This window comes from Pelophylax lessonae (genome assembly GCF_965119305.1).
Source record: "Pelophylax lessonae genome assembly, chromosome: 3".
Taxonomy (NCBI): domain Eukaryota; kingdom Metazoa; phylum Chordata; class Amphibia; order Anura; family Ranidae; genus Pelophylax; species Pelophylax lessonae.
In genome coordinates, this window is record NC_138770.1 from 167,062,436 (window position 1) to 167,077,501 (window position 15,066).

The following is a 15,066-nucleotide window of genomic DNA, read 5'->3' on the forward strand; positions in this document are numbered from 1 at the left end:
AACTATGTAACATGTATTTTAGTTATTTCTTGTGTTTTTTGACTGCAGATATGGCTGTCAATGATGACAGTGCCTCCATAATAAAGGTGCTCACTACATTAATGTTACAGTGACCCTACTTTGGTGTCTAGAGTCAACTCCAGTATGCATGTTCACTTTTCAAGTGAAAGTTGGTAAATAGGGTGAACCTGTGTTCAATTTGAATACCTAATCGTGTTCAAGGGAAATTGAAAAAACAAGACTTTTCCTAGCACATGAATGGATATTCAGATTTAGCACAGGTTCACTTTATTTACTCTTATTCAACTTTGCAACATAAACATATGATTTGAGATGGCACATGACTGGTTGATTGAACTAAATCAAACTTCATCTTATTTACTAAATTCAGTGAACATTCACTTTGCAAAGGGAACAATCTGTATTCATAAATCAACCCCCTTGTTTTTCATGTTGTCAGTTAGTGGACTGCATGATAGCTCCAATTGCAATGAAACATATAAAGGGGTCAACTTGTTGCATAAAACAAGAACAGCAAAAGAGCCCCTTTATTTTACTATATGAAATGAGCTCTATTCATGGAAAATGCATTTTAATATTTACATAATTAATAAAATTCTGAACACAATAACTAATGAAAATGAGCCCCATAATACCTTGTATAAAAACATAATTTTATGATAACTGCAGCAGTTGTACTCTGCAGCCAGGTTTATTGACATCGCTGGGCATTTATGTATAAAGCTTCATGACTGATTTACTTTGAGCATGCTCACACAAAAAATTGTGTGAAGAATCACTTCAATTATCCAATCACGCAAGAAAAAAAAAATCCTGTTTATGTATTCCACCTGTACATGATTGGATAATTGAAAGAATGTTCAGCATTCTGAAATCCTTTTGTTAATCAACCTCATTGTTATTCATTTATTATTATAAATAATATATGCTCAACAATTGTGCAGTAGATGCAATTGCATTCTCCTGGAGAAGTCCCATGCGGAGTTGTTAATATTTGAGCATTTAGCATACTGTCTGGTAACATGAACTTAGAACAATACTACAGATACTTGCAAAGGGCTGTTGTTATAATATGATTTTACATTCTCATTACGTATTGTGATATCTTTACAGTAAGATATATATATGTTTTCAAGGGTTGAGTCACTGAAACAGGCTTGTCTTTGGGGTTATTTTTGCAGTGATTTGCAGCCTTGTGAGCTCCCATCATTTCTATAAATGAATGAATGGGGCGCACCCAATTGTTATACAAAATATTATAATTATCTTAACAAACTTTGAATTATTGGTTTTGTTTCTGCATAAATGTGTGTGATGTTAATGAAAACAACCTGAACAGTATTCAAATAATTAAGCAAGAGTGCAAAATTATTGCATAAGCACACACCAATATATTCAAATTAGTGTTTGCAGAAAGAGGTTAATTTACTACCAGTTAACTGGGAAAGTTTAGATATTGATCACAATAAAGTTCTCTTTGTAAATGAAGTGCCACAATGCAGAAGAGATTAAAGGATGTTTTCCAAAATACTCCTGAGAGAATCCATTAATCCTCCACAAATCATGATAGACAAAGGCAAATCAGCCTGTATTTGGGATTAAATTCTGGATGTCACCAGATTACAAGGACATCCGCTGGGAACATTAATTCTTCCTAATAAAACCCTCATTATACATAACGGGGTGTGCTGGGAATAAGGGTGTTTATGGAAATTGGCAATTAGGTATACATAATGTATTACATTAGCACTCCATTTTCTCCTTGAACCAAGGGGCACTATTTGTCCCATTCCCCAAATAGTTTATTAACTCCTAATAAATGAATAGTCTTCCTTTTCAATTCTGATTAAAAAAAAAAAAAAAAAACTTTTTTGCAGAATATTAAGTTAAAGATTCCCATTACCACTAACTGCTATGTTATATTGGTAATTTCTCACTTTACAGTTTAAAAAAAAAGAAAATAATGTGTGCCTTATCATCTAATCATAGACTCAAAATAAATGATTCACCCCTATTGCACAAGTATATGTAAGAATGAACTACTTCCAAAAGCACTGTGTGTAGTGCAGACAAAGTCTGCAGTAGTGGTTGTAAATCTTGGAAATTAAATATGAACAAAGCATACCCCTCTATAGTGTGTGCTTGTCTCAATTAACAGCATGTGGTGTCACTTTTGTCTGCTGCTTTGTCCCTCTGCTATCAGCATTAATCACTTCTGACAAGTTTTCCTGACAGCAAGAGAAAAATACTGACAGGGGAGGGACCTCCTGCTGATTGACAGCCTAAGCTCTGTTACTGTGTGCTATGTAGAAGGGGTGTGTCCCTTCCCTCCAATCAGCTCTCAGAGTTCTCTTTGCTGAGCTCTGCAGAGTGTAACTTCAGCTCTCCGCTCCCTTTTTCTGAACTCTCGCACAAGCTTTATAATTCCGCATTTTGAACAGATGTAAAGAAAGCACTGCAGATAGACAGGAACAACTTATGTAGGAAGATTTGTGCATCACCTGTGGTCAGGGCCAGATTAACGTAGGGGCTATTGGAGCTGCAGCTCCAGGCCCCTACCTTTATATAGGCCCCGGGTTGGCCATATTCACTGTTACCGCTCTTCTGTCACTTGTAAACACAGAAGTCTGGCTTCTATGCTCGCTTCCCCAGGCAGCTCCCTCAGAACCTCCCCACACAGCACGAAGGCCGGACAAGGAGGGACAGTTGCCGATGCATGGATGTGTTTATGGGTTTCAGAGACAGCATCCCATGTTGAATTAGGCATGCATGGCTGCACCCTTCCTCCTCTGGGTGCATGCCAAGGCACGGCCCTTAAGGCCCTTCAAAATCCTCAGCACCAAGCCCATGATGCTCTTAATCCGGCCCTGCCTGTGGTCAGTCATTTACTGTATATATGTAAGGGTTTAAAACCACTTTAAGGCTGAACTCCATGCAAACAGTTGCATTCATATTTAGGTTACCTTTAAGTTATCTATATGAGATTTACAGAAATTAAAGTAATACAGCCTGGTCACCTCTCTGCCTTCAGCCTAGGAATGGACAGTAAAGGAGGAGTGAAAGTTTGACAAACACATCAATCTCGTTCTTTCCTCCTGTCAGCGTGTTCCTTGTCACTACATTTGTATGCAGCACTCCTGGTGCTGCCCCTCCTTTCATATTATGTTCTGTTGTGCAGAGGGATACAAGAGACTGAGATTATGCTAATTTCATGTATTTTCACTATTTCGAACTAACCTCTGTAAGACTTTTATTACTGTCTGTGATCCTGTTAGGGGTATTTCCTCTTGAAATTGATGGTAAATTCCACATTTGATAGACATTTGTAGACAATGGGAGGTTTCACCCTACCTACTGTTTCTGTGACAATTGTCCCATGATGAAATTGCCTCTAATTCTGAAGACAGGTGTCAGCAGGAGAGGATTTAAGGAATTAAAGTGATGTGAAAGGCTAGTTTTGATTTTATTGAAATAAAAAAGAAGGTATACTTATCTGCTTGGTGCAATGATATTGCACATATTATATTAACTTCCTTTGGCTTTTGTAAATCAGGGGAAGGTAATAACACTGCTGTTGTCCATAGCAAGCAGAACTACAACTTGCTGGCATCTGATTTATGGCAGAAATGTTGCTAATTGGTAAAAAAAAAAAAAAAAATCACAATTAGAATGAGATGGCTTGCCTTCAGTGCTGGTCTCCAGCTCTATTTCACCACCATATACTCCTTGACCCCCAACCGTGTGAGCTCGAACCCGAAAAACGTAGGTCGTTCCAGGTTTTAAACCATCGACGGTCATGAACGTAGATCGTGTTTTCAAGATTGTGTAATTTTGATCTTTGTGATTCTGAGGGGAAAAAAAATACAAACAACCACTTGTATTTAAATAATGAACCTTTTCACTTTATATGGGTACATTTTTCAATGATAACAACACATATGTCCCCATTATTCTGTTGGTCATCCTACGTAGCTTACAAGCTAAACCGAAAAATCAGTTTACAGTAAAAGTAGGTAGAGTACATTGCCTGGTATACTTTTACATTTACTTGTAAGTTCACTGTAGACATCTGTGAAAAGCAATGAGCCAATCACAGGGGCAGTGGTCTGGGGTTATAATTCCTATAATTGTTTGCGTATCAGTTAATTAGTATGTGTAAGTGAATAATATAAACCCTCTATAAAGATTGCAGGTTAACATTATAACTTATTAGTGGCCATTGTTTATAACAGTAATTTATAGCGAGCTAATCCTAAATGAGTAATTAAACATAGTATACAAAATTAACCACCCTAAAAGAGATGCCTGGCAAAAGGATATTGGCCTCTATTCTGCAGACCACCCCTCCTGACATTGTCTCCTTCCTTTGGCTTTTTTCTGAAGCTGTGGATATCACCCCCCCCCCCCCCCCAAGGCCCAATTCACACCTGAGCTCCACCATGCTCAACATTGAAAAACCCAGAGCTTTCAGTTGTGCCTGTTCACACCTGAGCGTAGTGTCGATTGAGCCTTCTAGCTTAAAAAAGTACTTCTTTTAAGTTTATTTTTAAACTTTTAAGCTAAGATTTGAGCATTTTTAGCCCCAATAAACTATAATGGGAGCACCTGAAAATGCATTAAATCTGCAAAAATAAACTTTCCATTGGCTAGAAATAATTTAAAAAAAAGCCTAAGCCTTAGAAGCATGCAAAAATGAGCAAAGCCTGCCTGTACAAATGCTAAAAAGTATAAAAGCCTGCAAAACAATCACAGATGCTCAGTTCAAGTGCGAATGCAGTCTGACACTAACCAAACATGACCTAAAACCCTGTACATTGTATCCCATTACGTTAAATGAAACAACCCTTCAAAGACCACCAAGTAACTAATGCAGAAAGAAAAACAAACTTTAAATGCTGTATAGTGGAGAGATGTGCCCTTTACTATATAAAGGTTAGCATTCTGAATATATACATTTCATGATATGCCAAAAAAAGTGATGTGTGGATTTTTTCAGTACTGACCTTTTCATAATATATTACTTCATATTCCACCACTGCATCACTCGTTTTTTCTGGCCCTTGGAAAGCCAATGTGATGCTGTCTTTACTTTTTCTTTCTTTCAGGATGACATTGACTGTGTAAAGAAGTTGGAAAACTATGTTGGTACAGGTGATTGCCTTTTACAATGCAGCAGATCTCATTTAAAAAGGGAAATATACACAGAATATATATTATAAATGAATGCTCCTTACCAGCCTTGCTCTAACTGAACCTATTGACCTGGATGGGTAAAGTACACAGTTGCTTTAACAGATAGCTCCATGATTTGAAGCATTACTGTGCATAACAAAATTATCTCTAGCTTTCCCATATTGGTCTTATAATTCTTATCCATACTGGCCAGCAATTTTTAAAATTATGACATGACGTTTTAAAAGATTTAAAAGCCAACCTACCTGCAATTTTGAATAGGTAAAATTAAAAGTCCAATCCTAATTATGGTGCAACAGAGTTTTCATAATTACCTTTAATATGTATTTTCATTTAATTACAAGAGGTTTAGTTTTCTTGACTTTAAAACTAATTTCATCTACATGTACGTATCTACCCAATAAGATAACTTTTAAGACCATTAGTGGAGATTTTATTGAACAGGAATTAAATCAATGTAACACAAGACACAGAGGGTTTTTGGGCTTATTTTAAATATCTAACAGGCTCACTTTAAAGAGTTGATAAGCCAATGTACTTCAAAGAGAGCTAGTTTCGGTTACACGTGGAGCTGAATCATACTTTTCTGTGACTAGGTCTTCCTGACATAGGTACTAGCTTTTTTACTGTTCACATTAGAATTCCACTCCTTGTGCTGCAAAACAGCACTGTGTCTGTGAAAAATTCAAAATCCAACAGAGAGGTTTGAACCACTCATTCATAGCCCAAAGGATCAAGCACAAAGATCTTTACAATGGAGATATTAGTTTTGGGCAGACTCTACCATCAGTCTGAGGGTGCTTTGATCAAGGCGATCAGGGTTTGTCCTAAACTTTTTAGACCCTTTACCCGTCTCTTTTTGATGATAATGTCTTCATATAATTACATATTTAAATAGCTTTTGCCCTGTTTACATACTTTGAAATGCATTCCATACTATACATTTGCCAGACTAATTTCACCAAAGTCTGTATTTTGTATAATCTAGCAAAACATTTCTTCAGTCAGTTCTGTAGTTTCTTGAGTATCCCAAAGCAAATTTTGGAGTGGAGTTATTTTTACTACCCTTAAACCACTTCAGTTTTAGGTCACATATAGACAAATTAATGTATTTTTCAGGACCCAGTAAGTCCTTTTGGGGAACTAACAAAAAATCGGACATATGGTATCACTGAGAAAAATAAAATGAATTATGTGTATTAGAATACTACCGATTTTGTTTGTCCATCAAGTTATGTCATCATTGTAGAAGCAACATTGTCAGAGGTCTTACCTACTTGACTTGTAGTAATATTGACAGAGATAAATTGTTTAGGTCCAGAGCTCATCTCAGAAACGCCATTCAAAGCCTCAATGTCAAATGTGTAGTTGGTGTACGGAAGAAGATCAGTGATGAGGACACGAGCATGAGGCAGTCCAAACTGTCTAGGAATATAATGGATACCACTTCCACATGGGCTGCATTTCTGTCCTTCCAATAGGCACCTTCTGCAGTGTACGTTATATGTGACATCCATTCGGCCCCCTGAGTCTTCAGGGGGGCTCCACTCCATAATGACGGATGTTTCATTGACAGTAGAAATTGGATTATCTGGGGCAGATGGTGGACCTTAACAAAAGGATACAGGGGAGACATAAAGGAAGGGATGACATTTAATTAGGAAGAGCAAATCAGAAACAAGCATACCTGTTCATGGCATTGTCAATGACACCGTTGCAGATAACCTTTTGTAGACAGGCACTATTTATCATAACAGGGCTTTTAGAGGGACACTATTAATCATCTCTTGATAGAAACACAGATTTTATGACAGCCACTGCTGGGAAGCTCAACCTCTGTCCCATTCATCCCAGTTTTCAGGGCATCTCATGTAATTCATCTTCCTGTCACAAAAGTGATCTAAGGGTTCCGTTATCAGACGCTTTAGAGCAAGTGAGTCTATCAGGTTTCTGACAAAAGACACTCCCTTGAGCAATCACACTGGATGCAAGCCAGGGACTGGCATAAGGAGTGTAATCAGAGTACTTGCCAAAAGGTTTCTTCTCTTAAACACAAAAAGAAAAAAAAAGTTCACGCTAGAATATGCTTGTCAACGAAAACATATCATGAAAGGTGGGGAGAGGTCAGGAGAAAAATTCTCAAATTATTCATGTCAAAAAATGAAGCTACCTCTTAAAGAGTAAAGACTTTTATGGAAATCTGCAAGCCTGATATACAAAATATGGATACTGTATACAGTATATATATATATAATACTATCTAACTGCTAAATTGGAAATTCAGAAAGAGTAATATATTGTCAGTAGTGTGGGAAGTTACACAGAGATAAGGTTAGGGGAGATATAGTCTGTGCTAGGCTAGTTCTTATGAAAAAATAGTCATAGAACCCGTTCCCCTTGTTTGCCCCACAGACCAAATACTGATCAAGCAAGCAATGCAGTGAGCTCTTACAAGATGCACAGCAATGAACAACACTTATGGATAGAAACATTACTGGCTGATATACTTTATACCAATTTAAAGTATACAGATTATGTATGCAAATTTCCGTGAAAGTATGTTCTTTAAATAAATAGTTAACTGCAAATGTTTTTAGACAAAGAATAATGTAATGTTAATATGTTACAAAATTAGGTAAATGTTTGCTTATTTTATCAGAATTATTGTGAACTAACAAAAAATACAGCTAAAGTAGTATTTAGCAACATTTTTAAGCTTAAAGGATAAGTTCTCTTTAAAAAATATATAAATGCACATTTTTTCGCAGGTAAAAAAATAATTAATTTAAAAAGTTTTTTCTTAACAGCCTGTAAAACACTGCACCCATGGTCAGCAGATCGTGGGTGCAATGTCAAGCTCCTGCACTTACCTCCCATACAGGCAGACAGTTACTGAAGTGTCCCATTGAAGCCACAACTGCTGGTCATGTAAAAAGGAGCCTTTTATATATTTATAAGTATGAAGATTATTGCTCAATGCTTATTTGTTTTAAACTCATGATGGTGCATGGATATGTGCAACATGGTTATGGTGGATTCACCCACTTCTCATCTGATTGAAAGATGATAGTTAGCCCTATGAGCCAATGTCTGATTAATATCAGCTACCTGGCCCCTCTTTAGATAGAGGTGTGGCTAGAGGTCATAATAACCTTAATGCATACAGTAGATGATATATAAAAACATGAAGTATGCAGCAGACATTCAGCTCTTAAGAAGATGGGGCACCCTTGGAACACGTCAACGTCTGCAGGCCCTTGTGCCCTCTTCCCAGAACATCTAGAGGCAGGCACAGTGGTTCTGGTTGTTCTTTTCCTGGATATTTGTGATGAGCTTTTTCTTATGTCAATATGTCAGTATAATCACCTCATTGTTATCTTTAAATACATAGTGTGATGGTTAATTCAGTAGACTGGTGCACTCTCTTTTTGCCTTCTGCATGTAGTGCCTATAGCTCACCCCTATCTGAGAAGGGAAGCAAGGCTCAGTAAATACCAGACATCTGAAGCTTTGTTGGTAGTCTCAAGATATCTGGAATAGAGGGTGTCCACTCACAATACTGGTATCACACTTGAGTACAAAAGTTTGTGTATGTTTGTTCTTTGGCAGTGGTCATGGCACCAGCTTAAACTGGAACAAAATAATCGATAAAAGACTGCATACTCTCTAAGAGATTAAAGAATTTGTTACCCCAACACCTAATATTCTTGATATGTGCCTGCTGTACCATGTACTTGTATGAGAAGGTACCCTGTTCTCTTTGTATTGTTTTCTTAATGTGAAATCCCTGGTGTTCCTGCCAGTTCCTCTGATTTCCTATTAAAAACTGACCACACTGTGCAGAAGAGCACATCATGGTCAGCTCTCTAGCTATGCTGTGAACTTTGTGTGTTCTCCTCCAATGATCAGACTTGTCCTGACACACCCCCACCACACAGCCATTTGCTTGGAAGCTCAGTGTGCTACTGCTCCTCCTCCTCCCCTTCCCCCCCCAGCTCTTACGCAGCTGAGAACAGAAGGAATGTGATCACTTATAAAAAGGGAAAAAAGGTATTTATATTGTTTTTCTTTTTAAATCTATACAAAAATGTTTTCATTTCTATTTAAAGCTGAATGGATTGTTCTGCAAGGTGATCATTAACAATCACTTTAAGTTGAGCTTAAAGCTGATGAAAGTGCTTAAAGTTGTTCTAACGGCTGAAAGTTTTTTTTTAACCTTCATGCATTCTATGCATTAAAGTAAAAAACCTTCTGTGTGCAGCTCCTTCAACAGCCCCTCCTAATACTTACCTAAGCCCATCTCTATCCAGCGTTGTGCATAAGAGAAGTGGCTCTCCTGGGTCTTTCCCTCCTAATTGGCTGAGAAGCAGCAGCGGGAGCCATTGGCTCCTGCTGCTGTCAATCACAACCAGTGAGAAGGGAGCGGGGGACGGAGCTGAGCCACGCTTTCAGTTTCTTATGGACACAGAGAGCGGGGCTCAGCAACGAGCATGCTCAAGTGCCCCCATAGCAAGCGGCTTGCTACAAGGGCATTTGGCAGAGGGGGAGGGGCCCACAGTACTGGCAGGTACCTGAGAAGAAGATGACCAGGGCTGCTCTATGAAAAATCATTGTGCAGAGCAGGTAAATACAACATGGTTGTTATTTTTAAAAAATAATAAATTTGCCTTTAGAAACATTTTAAAACAACTGAGTGTTTATTATCACTTAAGCAACTCTGTCACCTATTCAAAGAAAATACTTTTGCCACACCACACTCAAATACAAGGCTGTACTGAGTGGCAAATGGCCAGCACTTCCTGATAATAATGACGCTTGCTCGTTCTTTCTGCCTCCTGCACCTTCCTACTGGTCAGTTATACAACCAATCATAGTGATGGGTCAATAGGAATGTGTTGGACTGAAGAAGAAGAGGAAAGGCTTCAGTAGTACCAGTAAGTGCTCAAATGTGGCCTGTCAAAATGACATTGGGGTGTAATGGTGGGGATTTGGAGGCTTTGGCTGTTTTTTACAAAGCTGGTTTAAGACTAGTTTGTTGTTGTGGGGTAAATAATGAAAAAAAAAAAAAAAAAAAAGAAGACACAGGCCCTTAACTCTGGATCACCCCCCTCGGGGAGGTTGCCAGACAAGTTAGACCTGCAGGGGGTGAAAAAAAATAACATTCACCATCATGTATCTAAAAGCTCCAACATCCAAGATGAACATATTTGACAGTTAAGCAACTTGTTCAGAATATTGCTCAGTGTAAGGAAAAGAGGCATCTGACTGTTTTCAGTAGTTTTCTTTTATGGACTCCTGGACAGAAAATCAGCTGTGTGTTGGAAAATGCTGCTATGACATCTTGTTTATTAAAGTTCTTCTGTTCTAGTAATCTCCTAAAATGTCTTGCAGCAGTCCATTAGGCCCTTTACACTCAATCGGACAGATTGGGTCCACGTGTCCATTTTTCAGGCGGACCTGATCGGGTCACCCATTATCCTCTTAGGAGAGGTGGATGTCCGCTGACACCTGCCTGGCATCTGATCCGACAAGATCATCTGAAAACAGATGTATGGCGATACGTTCGCCATCCATCCAGCAGGTTGGATTGGATGACAATTGGACATGCAGTCCATTTCCATCCGACCACCTCATAGAAGGGAGTGGGCTCCGTTCTTGTCCACTCTGCATAGCGGAGTGGACAGGACCTGTCATCCACTTGCTCAGCGGAGAGATCCCTAGCCAAGCAGGCAGACTCCACTAGGATGGATCCGCCCCATGTGAAAGGGCCTTAAAGTGACATTAAAACTTTTTTTTTTTCTAAACAAGCATGTTATACTTGCCTGGTCTGTTTTGCACAGAGCAGCCAAGATCCTCCTCTTCTCGGGTCCCCCACTGGTGCTACTGGCCCCCTCCCTTCTGCCCAGTGCCTTCATAGCAATCAGCTTACTATGGGGACACTGGAGAAGGCTCATTCCTGAGCTGCTGCTAGAAGTGTCAACTCACACACAAAGTATGGATTGGCTCCACCCCCATTTTCTCCTCATTGGCTCACTGCTGTGATTAACGGAAGTGGGAGCCAATGGCTACTACTGCAGTCTCAGCCAATGAGAAGGGAGAGACCCGAGATAGCTGAGGCCTCGTGCACATCACTGGATCAAGAGGAGGTACGTTTTAGGGGACTGGGGGCACTGCTACACACAGAAGGAATTTCTTTACCTTCATGCACAGCATGAAGGTATCTTGAGCCTTTACCCCCATTCTCACCAGTGCAGCTTTGAGATCGTGCTTCTTCAGCTCAATTTCAAACCCGCACATCAGTGTAATTTGCACAGCGGATTTGATTGCAGCTTGTGACTTTATTTAACAGAAGTCTATGCAAATCGCAGTGAAATTGGCAAAAAGTAGTGCAGGAACCTTTTTCATAATCGCTGCGATATGAACAGTTTCATTGCCGGCAATGGGGTGCATCTTGTCATGAGATTTAGAACAAAAAGTCGCACCGGTGTGAATGGGGGCTTACAAACACTTTAAGTGCAATTAAACCTTCAATGTAAATCAGCTAATAATTTCCAGGAGCACCAACACAAAGGGTGTTCAATTTCTCCCAGTTTTTTTTTCTAAAGCAGCCACAGTCTGAGTAAAAAGGCCTGTATCCTGCCAGCATGTTTTAGAGTGTTTCCATTCCTCTCTGTGAGTAAGCAGTAATCTTTCAGAGCCTGAGTTCCACCATCAGCAGCAATCACAAGCTTTTTCTGATTGCAGAGCTAAAGGTTTTACCCAAACCTTGCCAACATGCTGGCAAAGGTGGGGCTTTTCTACTCTACTAGCTGCTTATAAAAGAAAATAAACTTTAGAACATTGATGAACTTTTGTTTTGATGCACCTGGAATGCACTTGGCAGATGTTCATCTGGCCTATAAATGTTATTTTAATTTATTTCATGTAATACTCGGTTCTCATGTGTGTGGCTGGGCTTTCCTACCAGCAGAAATACAGGGAAAGAAGATTCATTTCTTAAAATCACCCCACACCAAGCCGCAGTGTTGCAGCACCATGCAGTCTGGCACTTGCGTAAACGCACACGGTTTACCAATCCATGGGGGTGCCATTAAGAATCAATGGCACCCCCATGTGTCTGCTAAAGATTAACATATTCAGTTGGCGCGCTGGGAACATGTGCAATTTAGCACAAATTCTAGGCACGAAGTAATGTGAACCTGGCCTAGCAGTACATGAAAATTATGCAAAAGTGCCGATTATATAAAATAGCAAACATGTTACTTGTATCAGAAACTCATTCAGCCTTTAAAACTGCCCAAAATTATTTTAATTACCATAAATGTGCAGCATGCCATTCATAAACATTTGAACTACAAATAAATGACATTTTTCCTATACTGTGCAATGAAGAATGTAGATCATTTGAAATATTTTTTATTAAAAGCCTTTGCCATGCACATGACAAGTAAGATTTGGTCAGTAATGTGTTGACGTATAGCTGTTATAAAATGATTCAGGTAAATAGAGAACACGCAGGAAATATTTCAGGAGAATTGAACTCTCTGGCAGGAGATTGAAAGGATATACTTTAGCACAATCAACCCCAGGCTGCAAATTATATAAATATGGTCCTGCAGCTATAGCAAGCTTGACAAACAACAGACCATCGAAAGCCAAATCTAAAAGTCTTTTTCCATTCCCTAAAGCAACCCTGTCAGAGGTAAAAATGATCCAAATAAGGGTGCTCTACAAGCAAAGTAGTATTATTGTACCCTCCATTCCAGTGCTACAGCCTCTGTAAGTGTCTTCTACATTTGACACTTCCTGGAGTGTCAGATGTATGTGCCCCCCACTGTGTTCTGATACCTTCATCTGGCCCCTATGTCTCTACAGCAATACAGGGGTTGGAGGATGGAACCTTGCTGTGTGGCAAAGGAAAACAGGCAAAACTTTGGAGCCCTCCTTTAAATAAACCCATAGCAGTAACGCTAAGATAAGATGTAAAACACATTGCTAACTCCTATTTTAACTGTCTCTCAAACCTTTGACCTAACCCTTTCAAAATTAAACCTGAACCCTTGCCCAGAATCCTCCAAATCCTTAAAGAGGTCTATGTATAAATGTTTTCACAGAAGATTTATGCAACTCAGGATTTAAAAATTTTAACTGATTACAGTTAGTAAAATCTGTGAACCTTGGGTGAACAATTGATAAATCTTGTGTAAAATCATTTATAATAGGGCCACTAATCTATCACTTAATATTAATAGTGTCCTAGCCTAGCGCATAGCTCCCTGACCACTGGAAACTCTTAAATGTATTTTATTTGTTTAGCTTTGGATAGAATGGTGAGGGGTTACAACCCCATCAGGTTTTTATTGGTGTTTCTGTGTACCCACTGGGAAAGAATAAAAAACAAATGAGATTTTGCACATGGCACATGGTTTTCCCTTCAATCTGGACCTGAAAAATTGATATATGGCAGTGATACACATTGGCCTGTGTGCCCAGTTGGGGGTGTCTCCAACAGTCCTTGAAGTCAGGCGGGACAAAGTGGGCTTAACTTTAAGAGCATTGACCCTTGTTTTTAATATCTTTGACTAATTTTGTAAAATTGTACACTCTACCCCCTGGGGAAAATTTGTATTGAAACATGGATTACTCAACATATGATATGACTTTTGCCCCAAGTGGACAAATGAGTGGTTTAAATACTGTATATCATGTTGTAAATGAGGGATGTAGTACTATATGTCAACCAATTAGTTGATTCTTAAAAAAAAAATATATATATATATATATATATATATATATACACACACATAAGTGCATCTAATAACATTAGAATATCATTAAAAAGTAAATTTAACCCAGTAATTCAATTCAAAAAGTGATACTTATATATTTTATATAGATGGGTTACAGTCACACAGTGATATATTTTAAGCATTTTTTTTTCTTTTCATTTTGATGATTATGGTTTACAGCTAATGAAAACCCAAAATTCAGTATCTCTGAAAATGAGAAAATTACATTAAACCGATAAAAAAAAAAAAAAAAAAAAGATTTTTACTATGGAAATGTTGGCTTACTGTGCATGTACAGTATAGTATGCACTCAATTTACCTGGTTGGGGCCTCTTTTGGATGAATTACTGCATCAATGTATTGTGGCATGGAGGCAGTATGGAAGCCCAGGTTTCTTTAATAGTGGCTTTTAGTTCATCTACATCGTTGGGTCTGGTGTCTCTCATCTTCTTCTTGATAATACCCCAGAGATTCTCTATGGGGTTTAAACCAGGCAAGTTTGCTGGCCAATTAAGCACAATGATACCATGATCATTAAACCAGGTATTGGCACTTTTGACAGGGTGGACAGGTCCCAAGTCTTGGTGGAAAATGAAATCAGCATCTCCATGAAGCTGGTCAGCAGAAGGAAGCATGAAGTTTTCTCGAATTTCCTGGTAGAGGGCTGTGCTGACTTTGGACTTGATAAAACACAGTGGACCAACACCAGCAGATGACATTACTCCCTAAATGATCAAGGACTCTGGACAATTTTGCATTTCACTCATTTGGAAATTAAAGTCCTAGAGTCTGGAGGAAGAGTGGTGAGACACAGAATCCAAGTTTTTTATCAAGTCCAAAGTCAGCGCAGCCCTCTACCAGGAAATTCTAGGTCACTCAATGCTTCACTCTGCTGTCCAGCTTTATGGAGATGCTGATTTCATTTTCCAGCAGGACTTGGTACCTGCACACACTGCCAAAAGTATCAATACCTGGTTTAATGATCATGGTATCATTGTGCTTGATTGACCAGCAAACTCATCCCCTTAGAGAATCTGTGGGGTATTGTCAAGAAGAAGATGAG

General features: G+C 38.8%; 1 protein-coding gene across 1 annotated transcript in view; it reads right to left on the bottom strand.

The window, feature by feature from the left end:
- The window catches only part of LOC309549320 (ephrin type-A receptor 3-like), a 308,452-nt gene that overhangs the window by 123,112 nt on the left and 170,274 nt on the right, over positions 1-15,066 (bottom strand). The window contains exons 6-8 of the mRNA XM_082249514.1: positions 6,488-6,823; positions 5,025-5,137; positions 3,705-3,867 (exon numbers count right to left, since the gene is read on the bottom strand). Of these exons, the coding sequence (XP_082105640.1) occupies positions 3,705-3,867; positions 5,025-5,137; positions 6,488-6,823 (612 nt within the window). The remainder of the gene's footprint in view (positions 1-3,704; positions 3,868-5,024; positions 5,138-6,487; positions 6,824-15,066) is intronic.